At 44.2% G+C, this 18,011-nt stretch overlaps 1 protein-coding gene across 1 annotated transcript in view; it reads right to left on the bottom strand.

The window, feature by feature from the left end:
- Positions 1 to 17,668, bottom strand: part of LRRC1 (leucine rich repeat containing 1) — a 124,086-nt gene extending 106,418 nt beyond the window's left edge. Inside the window, exons 1-2 of the mRNA XM_018558871.1 lie at positions 17,546 to 17,668; positions 17,279 to 17,466 (exon numbers count right to left, since the gene is read on the bottom strand). Of these exons, the coding sequence (XP_018414373.1) occupies positions 17,279 to 17,437 (159 nt within the window). The 5' untranslated portion in view covers positions 17,438 to 17,466; positions 17,546 to 17,668. The remainder of the gene's footprint in view (positions 1 to 17,278; positions 17,467 to 17,545) is intronic.
- Between the last annotated feature and the right edge of the window lie 343 nt (positions 17,669 to 18,011).

Here is an 18,011-nt window from a genome sequence, read left to right as displayed (position 1 = left end):
TCATACTTACCTTTCCCAGATGTCTTCAGGTTGGTCACGAGACATCCAGGGTCCTCAAATTCAATGGTTCTCCATAATGCAGAAAGCGGGGCTGAAATAGTGATGTCAGCACCACTTTCTGCATCATCGTATAAGAATACAGGGTACTGAGTTGACATCCCCTAGGGGACGAGTCCATGATGCACTGTACTCGCAGTATGTCCTCAGTCTTCTGGGTTCAAAAGTGCTGGGAAGACAAGCTGCAGAGGACATCTAGTGGCAAAAAGGAAACAGCTGGAGCAAACACATGCTGGGGGACTTTGTTTTATAAATTTGCCCAGAGTTGGGCTTTATAAGAAACATGTAGGCTGCCACTGCAAACCTCTTTCTAAACATGATAATCAGTTGTCTGTCTTTGGCTTCAGGGCACCAGGTTACTAAGACACCGTCACTGTGCCCATGCAGGATAAAGTAACAGTGGCTCTGCAGAGGAACCCCCAACCCAAATCCTCTTATACTCACCTTCTTCTGGCCTACGCTCTGTCGCCACTCCTCAACATCAAGCGTCTATGAACAGGGAGAATGAACATGTCCCATCATAGGACAGCATTTGGGTTTGGGTAGAAAAAAAAAAACTCAGATCACCCAAATATTGATATATTTTCTGAAAGCAGAGGCCCTGTAGAATAAAAAAAATTGCAGTTGCAATTTTTATGTCGCAGGGTATTTATAAACCAGTATTTTTAAGATAAAATACTTTAAAATGAAATTTAGTGCACAGAAACAAATACCAAATATTTTTGGTAAAATATAAAAGATGGGGGGGTCACGTCGGGTAAATAGATACCAAACATGTCAAGCCTTAAAATTAGACCAGTGTATATATGTAGTATACAGCTGGATCTTATAAATCTAACCTAGAAAGATGTACCGGTCCAAAAATGCTGCAGATTCAGTCATTATAAATCTGGCCGAAATTGTAAGCCAAAAAAAAATATCACAAAACAGAAATCAGACTCGTCAAGAAATGTCTTCACTCCTCATATTTTAGGCAAAATCTAGACCTCTTTCAAGCTGAATAATGCCCATCTTATTTCAACCACTTCCAGGGAACCCAGGCTGTCAATGTCACTCTCTCTGGACTTGAATCAGCAGCAGAACTATATGCAGGTTAGAGCTGCTTTTCAATTCACATTCCCTTGTACTGGGAAGAAAATCAGTTCACATGCTAAAAAGTGGTCCTGCATATAAATTAATTTGTACAATCAGATTGTAAAGTATATGGCCAGCTTAGAGTGAATTGCAACACAACTTATTATGTACCAATTATTTTACTGTTTTTATACAACAACAAAAAGGAAATCAAATGGCCAGCTTGGAGACAATAGCAACACTGAACTTATTATGTACCAATTGTTTCACTGTTTTTATACGACAACAAAAAGGGGAAAAATGGCCAGCTTAGAGACAATAGCAACACTGAACTAATTATGTACCAATTATTTTAGTGTTTTTATACGACGAAAAAAGTGTCAGGATCAGACTTTCAAACCTATACAGATTGTGCTCTCTGTAAGAAAAGTTAACAGTTCCTGTATGATTCTCACAATAGGCTGTGGGCTGAAGCACACCATGTCATAACCTGTTAAACAGTAGAGAAAAACAGCATTCCACAAAGTAAAGTGTTATTGTTCAGGAAGAACTTCGTGCTAGAGGAGATTCCACAGGAAAGATACAGGAAACTGGTTATTCCACGCACACACACATACCTAGGTGTATACCAGATACTAGATTATCTGTGTTACCACAGATCACAGAACTAACAATATGCAACAGCTGAGGTTCCTGCAATAAATACAGTAATATGCTAAATTTGTAGTGCGAGTGTCCATGTGCATGGCTAAAATGTTAAAGAAAACTCATGTGTTAGACCATTTATACACACAGAGCCTACTCTACCGCCACGCGCAATAGAATGCTCAGGGCTTGTTCACACCGAACGTGGTGCGTTCCAGAGCGGAAGCTGATGGGACGCACCCCAATCCCTCACAAAACTTCCCCCTGCGTTCTGGGAGGGGAATTCAGTTTTGTGAGGGCTTGTGGTGCGTTCCAGCAGCTACCACTCTGGAACGCACCGCATTCGGTGTGAACAAGCCCTTAGATTGCTGGTGCCCGACAAGGAATCCGTTCACATCACACTGTGAACATGATGTCGCAAGGCTTTCTTAGATCTAGAATTACAGAATAGCACATATTGTAGCCACTAACACGTTTCACCCACTCCTGGCCTTAACCTCTTGCCGTCCGCCCGTAGTAAAAAAACGGACGGACGGCACTGCTGCATCTGCGGGTTGCCGTCTCCAGACGGCAATTTTTTTCTGCTCGCGCGCGCCCCCTAGCGGGCACGCACGGGCAGAAAAGACCCGATCAATGCACACACCCGTTACCGGGTGTTTCACATATAGGCGATCAGCGGGTCCATAGCCCGCCGATCGCCTATATGTGCTCGTTCGCGGCACCACCCCCCCCGCGCCCGGTCGGCACTTCCGGTTCTTTTTTTTTTTTCCCCCTGACCCCTCACCTTGATTCCCGGGATCCGCTGCCCCATCTTGGATCCCGGGACCGGCTCCGAGGGCGTCAGGAGGAGGAGGACGGGAGATCAGCTCCTTGCTGATCCCCGTCCGGGCTGTGAATGCAGAAGTGATGTGTGTTACATCACTTCCGCATTCACCTGTCAGTCATCTGGAGAGAGAAGAAGCTGATAAAGCAGATCTCTGCTTTATCAGCTTCTTTTGGGGTCCATAGGTGATATTAGGGGTCCTAGAGACCCCTAATATCTCCATAAAGAGGACCTGTCAGTGTGCCTTTGCTATTATATAGGGGGTTGTTATCCCCCTATATAATAGCAATAACAATAAGTGCAAAAAAAAAAATATAAATAAAAAAAAAGAAAAGTAACACATAAAAAAATAAAATAAAATAAAAGCCACATATAAAAAAAGGGGAAAAAACCCCCCCAAAATGTTTAACTCCCCCACCCCCACGTTTACGCGCCTATAAACGTAAATACGCGTCCGGTGCCCCAGCGCGCAAAAATTACAATTGCGCTACACATGTTACATATCGCCGCGAACGTCGCAGTGAGAGCAATCATTTTAGGGCCATCAATCACTGATAACACTAAACTGATGAGCGGTAACAGCTTTTAAAGCGTCGCCTAGGGCCAATTTTGGGTATTATCGTTTTTTGAGGTTTCGCGCGCGCACGCAATTTTAAGGCTTGACATGTTTAGTGTCTTTTTACCCGACGTGACCCCATCTTTTATATTTTACCAAAAAATTGGGTAATAATAAATGTTTTATCATTTAATATAGGGGAAACTGCTTTTTTTTTTTTACATTTCGGTAATTTTTCCTTAATATAGTAAAAAATAAAACCCCCAGTGGTGAATAAATACCACCAAAAGAAAGCTCTATCTGTCCCCAAAAAAGGGTATAAAATTCATTTCAGTACAGCGCTGCATGACGGAATAAATGTCAGTTAAAGTACCGCAGCGCTGAATACTGAAAAATGGCCTGGATGGGAAGGGGGTTTAACACCGCGGATGTCAACTGGTTAAAGTGGTCCTTTACCCATATCTTTAAAATAACCACACACACACACACACACACACCTTTAGAAATGTTTAGTAATGACAATCTACAAACACATACTTCTAGATAATTGCTGGCTTTGTATTCTTTGGATACCTTCTCTTTTCCTCCCCAGTCTTCTGGCAGTGGCCATGTTCACTGAGGGCAGATTACTAGCTCTCCGATTACTTCCTGAAAATCTGGCACATGTGACTAGACATGTGACCATGCACATGATTTTAGGGAAAGAAAATGCCTTTCCCTGAGATCTCAGATTACAGATGAGATTTCCCAGCAATGCTTTGCTGATGTAACGTTCCCAAGATGCAAAACTTTGTCACTTACATCATTTTGCCAGAACTGAACCAGGAAGTAGATGAACTCTATTTGTAAGTAAATGAAAAACAAGTTTAACTAATGAACATAAGATGATTTTATATCAGCATGCAGAGCTGCATGCTGATGTGATTTTTAGTGAAAGGGGGTAAAGGTCCACTTTAATTATAGCTATGATAAAGGCCGGGAGTGGCTGAAACATGTTGGCAGATATGATGTGTGCTATTTTGTAGTTTTATATCTAAGAAAGCTTCCGAAACCCCGGAGCTATGTGCCACAATATCTACTACTTCATGTTTGACCATTTATCACTATTGACACATTGCCTAACATCTATAAAAAGTTTTATCTGACCAGATAAGACTCATGATTCATTATATCTCAAAAGGTTTCAACTCATCCACACTGTTTATCTGACACCACCTCAATTCTGATTTACAGATTATGCACCACAGGACATTCTATATGACCAGAGGTACAAAAGCATAAATAAATAAAAAACAGCCAACCTGCACAGTTCTGTTAATCATAATCCGTTAACAAAGTACATATTAAAAAAAAATCCATTCAGAGAAGGACCTTCCCTCTTTTATACTTAGAAGTGCTATTAAGCTTGTGAACTCCCTATACAAACAAGAGGATAATTACTTCATCTACTAAGCCACTGAAAAGTCATACGTGTAATGTGCAGGCTGTTTGATGTAAAATGCCACAAACACAACAATAAACTCAACCAATCTGGTCAGATTTGGCAGCATGTCTGATGAGTAGTGTAAATCAGGGGTGGACAAATTAAAAGGAGTTCTGGAACCAGTCTGTCCAATCCAGGATCTAGCAGGATTAGGAGTCAGCTCTATTGACAACTAAAGACCTCCAAAATTAGGTGCCAGCTGTAATCTTTACCTAGCATTGACGATCTGACTCCTGAGATTTGTCAAGCCAATAGATGGGAAAATGATGCAACATGTTGGTATGCACCGTTAGAAGATCACAGCATTTACTCAACACTTCACTAGACGCGATCATCTTCCAGCCATGGAGGCAGACCACTAGGCCTTCTCAAATCCCCTGGAAACACACATATATGGCTAAACCGAAAAATGATCCTAACATTGAGGGCTCATGTGAAAAGGCAGAATCATGACAAGCGTGGTTGCTAACACAAACAACTGCTGCTTACCAAATCACAGGGGCATAATGTTACCCATCAAGGCTTTGAAATCTTAAATATTCCAAGATACAACAGGTATACATGCAAAGTTTATGAATAAGGACATACATAGGCATATTAAAAGGAGAACTATGGGGTTAAGGATTTTCCCCATAGTTCTCCTTAGGGTAACGGGAGGACACAAACTAGCATCCTCCCGTCACACTAAGCTCAGTATACCGCGAGCTACAGCTCGCGGTATACTGAGACGCCACAGTACACCGCAAGCTACTGCTCGCGGTATACGGAGACGCCGCAGCTGAAGTGGATCCCGACAATTATGTCTGGATCTGCCCAGCTGCGTGACAGCTGGCTCTGCCCATCTAGAAGCAAAGCCAGCTATACACGCCCCCTCCCCCGTCCCATCCGCCAGTCAGCGCTGGCGGATCGAAGCGGTGAGGGGGGAATCCAGCCCCTCCCCTGTCACGGCAGAGAGCTGTGACAGGATCGGGAGGTGAGCGAACGCCGGTATGTGTTCGCTCACTTCTCGATCTACTGAGCCGACCTGTGACAGTCTCATTGTCACAGGTCGGCTAGAACTATGAGGTGAGTGAAAAGCACTCCCCTCATAGTTCTCCTTTAACTCAAGTGTGTTATGCTATGGAACAGCTGGGATGGAAGATGTGGTGAAACAAGGGCTGCACTGGCAGAAGAATGAAGTTCTCATATGCCGCTTGTATCAATCCCTGCGTCATTAGGCACTTGGCGCCTCCTAAGTGTTGGTCACGGTGAATAGCTTATTCCATTGCAGACTAGGTCGCCTGCAAAAAAGCATAGTGAGTGTTAAACAGCTCCAAGCTGCTCATGTAGAGGAAGCTTCATCCAGTCATGGCTGTTATCTACTCAAGGTACCGAAAAAGGAAATCCAAGGTGCGTGGAGCAAAGAAGGAAAAGGTCCCTAGATGCCAACTGTCAAAAATATGAAGGAAAGGGCAAGGCAACCTAAGTAGAACACACAGTTTGAAATGTATTACAACTGTTACTTATTAAACCATTCCCTCCATTCCACTTGAACTTTGTAGCTGCCCTTAATCTTATGCAGGAAGTAAAGACATTTTGAGAAACTTGTTGCTCACTGGCACATGCACACAGTAGTACAATACTAATAATATTCATATTATAATGCCAATGTATGGAAGAGTTATTCCCAAAAAAGTGGGCAAGGGACTAGCTGCCAGTATGGATCTTGTCCCCATTATTGACTTTTAATGCCTTGTTGATCACAGTGAATGACCAATTCCATTGCAGAATAGGTCACTTGCAACCAAGAACAGCCAACATTAAACAGCTTTATTCACCCATCTGTGTCTCTGTGTAAAGACAGCCATCTTAGTAGAGGTAGGACTTTCCTTCCTCATGTCAGAGCCTCCATCAAGGAGAACAGTGGCAGCACAGTAGTGACCTCACCAGATCTCACTGTAAATCTCCTGAGATTAGCAGTAGGAGGCAGCGGTGCCTTAGATCTCACACTACAAAAATATAGCTGTGAGGCTGTAGGCACAGGATTGCTTAGGCACCTACATGCACATGGCTTGAAAAATTTGATGTTGTCTCACCAGTCAGTCAAAAATGTCACCAGTCAGCATGACCGGACTATAGCCTTGCAATTTATGTTAAAAAAGTTTGGGGACAGATAGAGCTTTCTTTTGGAGGTATATAAATCAACACTGGGGGGGTTATTTTTTTTTACTCTATAATGAAAAAAGTACCATAAATGTAAATTAAAAAAAAAAAAGTTTCCCTATGTTATGTTATAAACATTTATTCTTACCCATATTTTTAGTAAAACATAGAATTTGGGGTCACGGCGGGTAAATAGACACCAAACATGCCAAGCCTTAAAATTGCGTGCACCCGCAAAAATCGCTTAAAGCGCCCATATGCGACGATTAATACGCTTATACTGCTCATCAGTTTAGTATTATCAGTGATTAATGGCTCTAAAATTATTGCTCACACTCCGACGTTTGCGGCGATATTTAACATGTGCGGCACAATAGGCGCAATCGTCGTTTTCGCATGTAGGCGCACCCGACGCATATCTGCGTGTGCATGTGGGAGGCGGGAACTTAAACAAAAATTTATTTTTTTATGATTCTTTCATTTTATTATTTTTTTTTTTACACACAGCTTTATTGCTATTACATGGGGGGTTAAGAAGCGTCCTATGTAATAGCCAATTTACATGACAGGTCCTCTTTATGGAGGCGTCAGGAGTCTCCAAGACCCCTAACGTCACCTAGGGACCCCCAGAGAAGCTGATGAAGCAGAGATCTGCTTCATCAGCTTCTGTAGCTGGAGTGTGACACTGAATGCATGAAGTTATGTAATCTACATCACTTCCTGCATTCGGGGACTGAGAGGAGATCAAAAGGGAGTTCATACACTGAACTCCCTTTGATCTCCTGTCACAGAGCCGTGCCGGTCCCGGCCGCATCGGGCACAGCGGGACCGGCAGTGACAGCTGCTAATACAAGCGATCGAGCGTCTCTAGAAATGCCCGATCGCTTGAATGTAAAGCTCCCGGCCGGCCGTGTAATTACAACGGCCGGCTGGGAAGCTGCTCGTCGGGCTCCACCGTCCTCTCGTCATAGTGGATTTTTAGAGCCCTGTACATGCACATAACATACCAGCAAGTTCTAGCTTGCTAGCAGTCTTAGAAACCACACAGCGCCTGTTTGCAACGCTTCTACCTGCCCGCACATATCCCCTTCCTGGGACCCTCCACACACCTGAACTCCACAGCTACTTTAGAAAAATTGTCTACTGTTTCTGGGATTGCTGCATAATGTATTGCTGGGATTTGGAGTCCTCTATAGCTGATGGTATTCTGCTTTGCCGAGAATATATATATATATATATATATATGAGATAGAGATATCTATCTATATCTATAGATATCTATATCTAGGTAATTGGTATTAGCGTGTACTTGAGGAAAAGTATCGCTACTCGGTCTAGAAAAACCAGTATCGGTGCATCCCTAATGCAGCCAAAACTTGTTTTCTTCGTTTTATATAGAGTTAGGTGGGGTCAGATCCCCTGTTGGGTTTTCCAGACAGGAATGGAGTGAAACCATCCAAACAGCAACATGGACAGAAACAAAAGTACTTTTCTCAGTATTGTATGGGAAGGCTAGAAGCCCTGTCAGATTTGTATTCCTCTCTGTGTCCCTGTTGCAGATATTCCCTTACTTCATGTGTGGTCCAATCAGCAGGACAGGAAATGAGGGCAAATCTCTCCAACATAGCCTAAGCTAGCAGTATGAACCTGTCTGGAGATCTATTCCTTTCCCACCAATTCTAACTCAAGGAAAAAAAAAAAGGTTTTGGGGTTTTTGGCTTGACATACATGTTTAGACTATGATTAATTGTGTTTGGCCACTGACTGAAATGGAACGATAACATATTACATTTAATTAGGACTACTGTAAAAACTGCACATGAAAATGTAAATGGGATTCCCTTAGATATTGGGGTAAAATGTCCTGGTGACTTGGTTGTGCCATGCTCCCGAGGACAAGAGTCAGATCTCATCGCCTATCATTATTAAGGAGATCTACTCATCTATGCCTGGATGCAGTGGGCCAGAATATCTACATTAGGGGTAGACACAGAATTCAGGAACCAGTCTGTCCAGTCAAGGACCCAACAGGATTTTTTTTCGGAAAATTTTTTTTGGAAATATGCGTTTCTCTGTCTGCACCTATCCGATCAGCATCCCTCGATCAGCTGATCGACGGAGCATGACGAAAAATTGTCGGACGAATAGAGCTAGCAGCCAACTCTGTTTGGGTATCCTGACAGCGGCCGGCGGCCAATGGCTGCATTTGAAGGAAACAGCAATGCAGGAAACAGCAGTGTAGTTTGTTCTAGGCCAGCCATACAAATATCTTTTAACAGAAAGCACCAATATTTACACCATGTCCGCTGGGGCCGTGACTTTCATATCCGACCAGAACATGTCTCACCCCTACTGCATTCTTGTTGAAAGGATCACATGATCAGCCATGCTGGAAAATCCCCTGAAAAATAGGCTTCAAAAATATCTGCGGCCATTGCTTGTTTACCAAGAACTATGTCATTCTTGTTCATGGCATTTGAGTCAACAAAGTATATAAACAGTTCAGATAAAAGTGGTGTCTGGTCAACCTGGAAAGACATACAGTAATAGGGATCTGACATGTTTACAGGGGCAACATTTCTCCTCTTGGAATGTCAAATTGGTAATTTCTCAATCAATGCTCAGAAATGTTGATGGAGGAAACTGTCCCATTTTCTAGAACATAGAAGCGTGTATGCCCGACGTAAGGAGCATTAGCCGCCTGGCTGCTGGGATTTGTCCAGCCCTGACCTACATATGGATACTTCCTTAATTTATCATTGTAATTCAGAGTATCTACATATGGATACTTTATCATCATAATCCAGATGAAGTTCAATGCACTGGGATGAGAGACTGCTTTTCTTGGAGTGTGTATGATAACCTCAGTTCACCCCTATGCATAATGCAAGTTGTAGAGTGGTCAGTGCCTCTACTGCAAGTGTTGCCAATATTGCAACTTGTAGCAAAGTTGAATACAATGCTATTTGCACTCAGGAGGAAAAATGGCCATCTATTCAGATTCCTACAACAAACATGGAAAGCAAAAGAGCTGAAGAATTTGAAGAAATGACTCCAGATAATATACATACCAGCTGTAGGTTTCAGGCTGCTTGATTACCTAGAACAAGTTCATTCATGAGCCAAGCAAGAAGCCCTTCCAAACCATTAGTAGTAGTTATCATAGAATGATCCCACACGTAGTCAAGTGTAAGGGCCTGTTCATGCCATCTCCAGACCAGAACATTTTTTTCTTAATCTGCGCCAAAAACGTACACACAGCAATTCCAAATGGTTGTAAATGAGGTTAGTTTACACCAGTGCGTTCAGTTCCAGAGCTTTTTAAAAAAGTACAACAAGCTGCATTTTTCCTGCACTGGAACACACAAAAATGCATGCACCCACACCAGAACACACTGAAAACCCAAGCAAAAACAAAAAAAACAAAAAAAATTGACTGGAACCCATCAAAAAGCATACACACATGTGCATAAACGTATCCAGATCTAGTCTGGAGATGGTGAGAACAAGCCGTCAAGCTGGCCATCCACCAGTAGAATTTTGTTAGGAAATATTCATTAGTGGGGTTTAACCATTTTTGACCGTAGTACCGAGGAAAATTGAAGAAGCAGGGTGGAAAATTGTTATGGCTTCTTGTCGGAATTAACAAAATTGTAACCGCATAAATAATTTCTGTTTGGGGGGAAAAAAAAAAAACATTTTGTATCGTGCACATGCAAGGCACAAAAGAAACCTGTTCAACATTTCTGGGATTCTATTCCAGTAATAGGTCTGGATGAAATTTAAAGGGCTTTCAAACGAAAATTAGTTGACTCAAGGAAGATGGAATGCTCTGCCGAATTATTTTGACCAAATTCTAACAGTGTATGGGCAACTTTATAAGCTCAACCTTGGAGAAATATTGTGTAGTTTGTTTTAGGCCAGTCATACAAAGATCTTTTAACAGAAAGCACTAGGGCTGCAACAACTAATCGACATAATCGATGATTGAAAAAAAGTTGTCAACTTTTTCAATCATCGATTAATCGGCCTCTGATTAGTTGGCCCTGTTCACAGCTCCAAACAAGCTGCGCGCCGCACCTCCTCCCCACCTCACGCTCGGCGCTACCAGACCCGCATCCAAACTCCACACCTCCTCCCCGCCGTGCAATAGTACATTATATAGCGCAATGCAAAATACCGCCAGCTATAATGTACAATTGCTGGGATTTGTTGTATTCCTCTATAGCCGGTGCCATTCTGCATTCGTTGCTGTATAATTTTACACTTTTCATTTCACTATATAGCACACCACACTTTTTTTTCTTTTTTTACTTCCCCCGCTCCAAGCTTGCTCCTGTGATGGACTACAACGGGGGTAGCCAAACTCCGGCCTCCAGCTGTGATGGAACTACAAATCCCATGTGGCATTGCAAGATTCTCAAAGCTACAGACATGACTCCCAGAGAGAGATGCATCATCGGATTTGTAGTTCACCACAGCTCTAGGGCCGGAGTTTGGCTACCCCTGGACTACAATCTCAATACAAACCAGTAGTCCCATCACTGGAGCCATTTTTTTAAATGTATTTTATTTTTTATCCGATTAATCGAACTTAATAAATTGGCTAACTAATCGATTTTGAAAATAATCGTTAGCTGCAGCTCTAGAAAGCACCAATATTCACACCATGTCCGCTGGGGCCATGACTTAATCTCCAACCAGAACATGTCTCACCCCTATTGCACGCTGGTTGAAAGGATCACATGATCAGCCATGCTGGAAAATCCCCTGAAAATGTGGCTTCAAAAACACCTGCGACCATTGCTTGTTTACCAAGAACTATGTCATTCTTGTTCATGACATTTGAGTCAAAGTATATAAACAGTTCAGCTGAAAGTGGTGTCTGGTCAACCTGGAAAGACATACAGTAATAAGGATCCGACATGTTTACAGGGACAACATTTCTCCTCTTGGAATGTCAAATTGTTAACAATAGAACCGATGACATATCATAACCTCCTAAAACAATTTCTCGTTATTGTGAGTCTTGTTAACGTCACTTTGTATATCCACAGTAGGCAACCCGTTTATAATGAAATCACTGCACAGAACTATTAAATCTTAGAACTCAATTAGGATAAAATAGAAAGTCACTTTAAAAGTAGAATTGAAGCCTATACTTTTTTTTTTTTGCCACCTGTATCCAACTTGGGAGATTTCTGTTCATAAAGCGTCTTCTATTGACTTTTTGGGGTACTGCAGTTTTTCGCCGTTTCACGGACGCACGCAATTTGTAACCTATGCATGTTGGGTATCGTTTTACTTGTTGTAACCTCATCTTTTATATGTCATTCACACAATTGGTATTTTGTTGTGTTTTGGGGCATTAAATTAAATTTTTCACTAAATGTTGGGGTTTAATAAGGAGTTGCGCTAATATTGCGCAACATAAAAATTTGCAACTACCACCATTTTATTCTATAGGGTCTTGGCATTCAGAAAATATATAATGTTGGGGGGTTTTAAGTCATTTTCAGGCCTAAAATGTGGAATATAACATGGGTGCAAAAAATTAAAAAAAAGGGCCTCAGTCATGAAGGGGTTAAAACTGTATTAAAGTACCTTAGCTATTAAAATGTATCTTATTTGTGTATCCATCAGCTGTAGATCCTCAACTCATCTCTGTATTCATGCCGACACTGTCCTTCCTTCTGGAGGGTGGCTACTTATGTCCCCATGGTGCCTGCGTGTGTTGTAAAGTAGTCACCACACCAAGCTTGCTCCCGTGATGGACTACAATCTCACGTTTAGTTTAACAATATTTGTATTGAGATTGCTTTTTCTGACCATTTCTTGTAGCATGCCGGCAGTCTTTGACCATCTCCTGTTACATGTCTGTAGTCTCTAACAGCTTTTTAAGTAGCAACACATTCACTTATTATGTGCGGCCCTTGGTCATGTCAGGGAACGCACTTGAGGCGTATCAAGAAAGTTGACCATCACTGCACTATATGATCTAATAGTAGATTTAAAGGAGATTGTACAATCAACTAAGGAGAGTGTACAGACATTGTAAAATTGGATTGTATAGTGTATGGTCAGCTTAAAGAACTCCAGTTAAAACGGTTCTTAACCCTTGCAGTGGGGCTACCCCCATACTGCAAGGGTTAAAACGGTTCTTAACCCTTGCAGTGGGGCTACCCCCATACTGCAAGGGTTAAGTGCTTGTTTTTGTCTAGGTGCTAAAATAAAAATAAAAAATAAAAAAGTTATGCTCATCCGATTCCTCAGAGCCAGCGGCCACATTTCTCCCTGCAGCGATGGTATGTCCCTCTGCGTCCTCACTTCGTATACAATATGTATTGGACGTGATGATCCACAGGACCTTAGACAGCTGCAGCAGATGGGGAAGAGAGGCTCCAGGGACCAGTCTAACAGCAAGCCCGCTCTAAGGATCAGGTGAGTATAACTCTTTTTATTTTTAGCACCTTGACAAACACATGCACTTAACTGTTGCAGTGCAGGGGTAGCCCCACTGCAAGGGTTAAAAACCGTTTTGCCCAGAGCTCTGCTTTAAAAGGAGAACTATGGGGTCAGTGTTTTTCCCCATAGTTCTCCTTAGGGTAACGGGAGGACACAAACTAGCGTCCTCCCGTTACCCTAAGCTCAGTATACCGCGAGCTACAGCTCGCAGTATACTGAGACGCCGCAGCCGGAGCGGATCCCCAGTTAGATGACGGGATCCGCCCAGCTGCGTGAGTGACAGCTGGCTCTGCTTATCTAGAGGCAGAGCCAGCTGTACCCTCCCCCGTCCGTTCCGCCAGTCAGCGCGAGTGAGCCGTGACAGGATCGAGAGGCAAGCAAACCCGGTATGTGTTCGCTCACCTCCCGATCTACTGAGCCGACCTGTGACAGTCTCATTGTCACAGGTCGGCTAGAACTATGAGGTGAGTGCTTTCCACTCACCTCATAGTTCTTCTTTAAAATAGGAGACATGGGCCACAAAGAAAACAACTGTCACTTTGGATACATGCCTACATACTGTATGTCCACTGGTTTGAACATAGAGCACCTGGACTAAAACCCCCCTTGGATCAATTTAAAGCCTATTGCCAGAAGAAAAAGAAAAACTACCTTTGCATTGGGGGCTACCCCCGCAGTGCAAGATGGCAGTGGTGTCACAAGTGGGGTGCGGCCCGCACCCGGGTGACGCCATTTGAGGGGTGACACCAAAATGGCCGACGGTCATTTTGGTGTCACCCCCTCTAAAAAGTCAGGCACTTGGTCACAAGAGCCCGACAATGTCATGGGAGAGGAGGGGACCCGGCGGCATACCTCAATCCGCCGGGTGAACGCCCCCTCCTCTCTCTGCCGGCAGGCATCAATCAGATGACCACGCGTGTGCGATGACGCCACTGCGGGGAGTCACCCGGTCTCCGCTCTGGGTGACACCTGGCCTCGGGCCGCCCCTATTCTCAGGAAACGGGGATCAAGCAAGTCCTTAACACAGCCTTTCTAGACATAAAAGCAACAGTTAACCCTTGCAGTGCATGGGGTAGTTTTTTTTTCTTCTTCCTGGAGATAGGCTTTAATAAATCAGTTAATAAGAGGTGTGATAACCCATGTACCAACTATCTATTTTCACAATTAAACTTTCAAAAAAGTAACCTCTGGTTCCCATATTACTCTTGCCACAAAAGTGTCTGAAAGCATTCATGGAATACGAGGAAATAGTGTTTATGTGTAAGAAAACAAAAAATGATGTTTTGTTGTGTTTGAGCCAAGTGAAAATGGACATAAGCCTGGGGCAGACAGATGAATTTAGAATTCAGGAGTCAACTCCATTAACAAAACCTCGAACGTTAGGCACCAGCTGTAATTTAGGGAGCATTGGCAACCTGGCTCCTGAGATTTGTCCAGTCCCAGTATAAGCCATACACGTAAACAAGGGATTGCGCCTAATAATGTAACATAACTGAGAGCAGTGTTTAATCCACACTGCTGACTGCGAAAACATTCTAGTAGAAACTATCAATGGAAACTGTACAAAACACACAACTGCACTACACCAACAGGACGTGTTCTGTCAGCTAGTGCCGTGATTAGAAAACACACAACAGATGGCTATACGGGAACAGTAAATAAGCCTGTAAACTCCCCTACTCCCTCCCTCTCACAGCAGCAAGTGCCCGGCGTCCATGATGAACACGGAAATGTGCGGAGGCAGGCCTTGTACCTGTCCTGCCATAGGCCACCAGCCATGTCACCTAGAAGACATTCCCCTCAACAGGTATTCCTGTCCCCTCCAGCACCACTTCACCTTTTCCTTACAGAGGCCTAGTCACCGAACTTTGTCAGCACTCAACCAAACATAACAATTAAAGGCGTAGGGAACAATAATGAAGAGTAAAAATCTGATGGGGATTACAAGCACACACTGACGACAATTATCATGGATCCCTGGCACAACACACAAGTCAAACTGGTATTTTTGGATCTTGCGTGTGGCCCTCCTACACCTTTCTTGTGGCATTGAGCCAAATAATAAAAATACATTAATAAAAAAATAATTAAAAACCCTGATGCGCACGGTGGAAATGGTCATACAGCGTACAGATCGGGCAAACTTAGCAAACATGGCCACTGTCATAAGACTGGGGAAGAAAAGAGAAATAAGGTATACAAAGAATACAAAGCCGGCAGTTATCTAGAAGTATGTGTTTGTAGATTGTCATTACTAAACATTTCTAAAAAGGTGTGTTTCTTGTGTGTAAAGGTCCACTTTAAACACTGCGCTATATGGGTATATACACAATTTCCACGGTTTGCACAGGGGTGTATCTACCGCAAGGCAAACTAGGCATTTGCCTAGGGCTGCACTTTCCAGGGGGGTGGCAGAAAATGCCACCCAAAACCATTGAGGCGGATAGTGCCGGACTTGCCTTTGGGCATACTGGGTACTTGCCCAGTGGGCGGAGGCTGGGCAGCACAGAATCAGGCGGCTGCCTAATGAGGCAACCTAGGCGGCCGCAAGACCAGAAGTGCAGCTGCCTAATTAGAGAGCTGCCCATTGGAGGAGAGGGCCCAGTGAGATGCAGTCCAGCTGGCTTTGTACAGGAGGTGGAGGAGAAGCAGTGGGTGGCTCGGGGCTAGCCATAGCATGTGATCTGATGGCGGGATGTCCCAGAAGCAGGCTAGGGACTGCAATGTATCCTGTTGGTACTGATGGCACCTAGAGCTGCAGGTAAGAGAAGCAGCACATGTGTCAGGGAAAGGAACTCTGCACAGTCCTCCTGAAACCCTGCACAGCCCACCATAGACCCCACACAGCTCTCCTGAGACCCCACACAGCTCTCCTGAGACCCCACACAGCCCACCTGAGACCATCTGTGCGCTGTATCCAGTGACTTACAGGTTGCGCAAAATGTCCTATACAAGATGGGGTAGGGCAAATTTTGATTAAGGGGGGTGCCCGAGTTTAGTCTTGCCTAGGGCAGCACAAAACCAAAATACACCACTGGGTTTGCATGTGTACTGGGAGTTCTGTATGGGTACAATAGGAAATGGGGTTTATTGGGGTAAACAATGGGGTTTATGTATGTACCCCTATGGCCGATGCTTTATCCATTCTGCCATTGGTTTGTACACAGCAGTGCCACACCCCCAGGCACACAAATACACCCAATCTGTGGGCTTTATGGCCATTTCCGGTCATGTACATGAGCCCCGAGTGCCTAATGGTATGCTTTCTTCCAGCTAGAGTGTATGGAAGTTTTTGGAAAATTGGGGAAGGGACAGACCCTCTCACGTTTGTATTACCGTCATGGGAGAGCCACCCTCTCTGTTTGTCCTGGTGCCCATTGTCACCAAAACAGGTATACACGGTTATATTTCATGCGTACAACCCGCAGCAAAGAAAGTATAACAGATTCGTCCATAAACGCAAGGTGGATGGACGAATCCCCCACTGTTGCCACTGTACTCTGACAGCGGCCACCAGACCACTGTCTAAGATGGGATCTTTTCCTTATTTCCTGCTGGGCCGCCAAAACAGGAAGTAAAGAAAAATCTCCCCAGCTGGAGAGAGATTTCAAAAACAATAACCCAAAAGGGGTTTTAAGTTTTCCATACTCTATCCAACAATACTGGGCCCCCGTTTCTGACCATTTCGTCAAAGTGCAACAAGGCTCAAAATGAGAAACCCCATTATTTGTAAAGGTGTCTGTTCACACCTTAGTGTTGTTTTACCTGTAGCTTGGAAAAGTACATGCAATTCTTTTTGGACAATACTGTGCGTTTCGGTCCAATGGACTTCCATGGGAGTTACTGAAGAAGGGACATAATGCGCGTTTTTGCACGATTTTGCGCCTGACAATCGTCTCCTTCTAGTACCTAGGAGTTCCATTGCTTACAAATAGACTTTAAAGAGTTTATCTAGCTTCATCTGAAACATCACACACACAGGTACATGAAGTGTCATGGTGATCCTCAGGAGATGAGCTCCGCCATTGCTCACCTTGGGCAGCTCTCTCAGCTGGTTGGCATCCAGTAGAAGTTCCTCCAGACTCCGGCTATACCTGTAGATCTCCTCCGGGACAGACAGTAGTGAGCAATGCCTCTTATCCACGGACTCCACATGACGGTTACACCGCCACAGGGGAATGCAATGGAACATCCCCGAGCTGAGTCCAAACAGTCTGCACCCCACTGTGGCTATCGTCCACCTTCACAGGTAGCCCGGCCCCCCGATACGAGACCCCTTCCGACTTCCACTGGATCGGCTGGACTCCGATCACTTCCTAGATCCACCTCCGTGACTCCTCCGTGCGTGTCACCGTTCAATGTCACCATCAAGGTGTGATCGGGGAACTTTGTGAACTCCCAATGATTGAGTCCTCAGGCTCACCCCGCCGACACCGTCTCCTCCTCCTCGATGGATCACAACGCCCGCTGGTCACAATGGAACGTTCCCCGGACAGGGATTACAATGAGCCCTTCCGAGACACGGGGCACACGGCGGTGTGTGGTCGTCTATGACAGCGGGGCTGAGATTCCAGGAAGTAACATGGGAATCCCGGCACTAACACAATGGAAGCCTCATCTGCGGGCTTCTAATTCGTCATGTACAACTCCTGATCAGCCGGCCCTCCCCCTGTGTGGACATGTACACATGGACCTGGCTTACACCGACACACGCAACCCCCGCATACCTCTAGACGAGCGTGGCCTCCCGACTCCGCCCCACTCTA

Source organism: Nanorana parkeri, unplaced genomic scaffold, assembly GCF_000935625.1.
Source record: "Nanorana parkeri isolate BGI_ZX_2015 unplaced genomic scaffold, ASM93562v1 scaffold364, whole genome shotgun sequence".
NCBI lineage: Eukaryota > Metazoa > Chordata > Amphibia > Anura > Dicroglossidae > Nanorana > Nanorana parkeri.
Note: the sequence above shows the minus strand (reverse complement) of the source record. Positions and strands in the feature narration are given on the sequence as shown.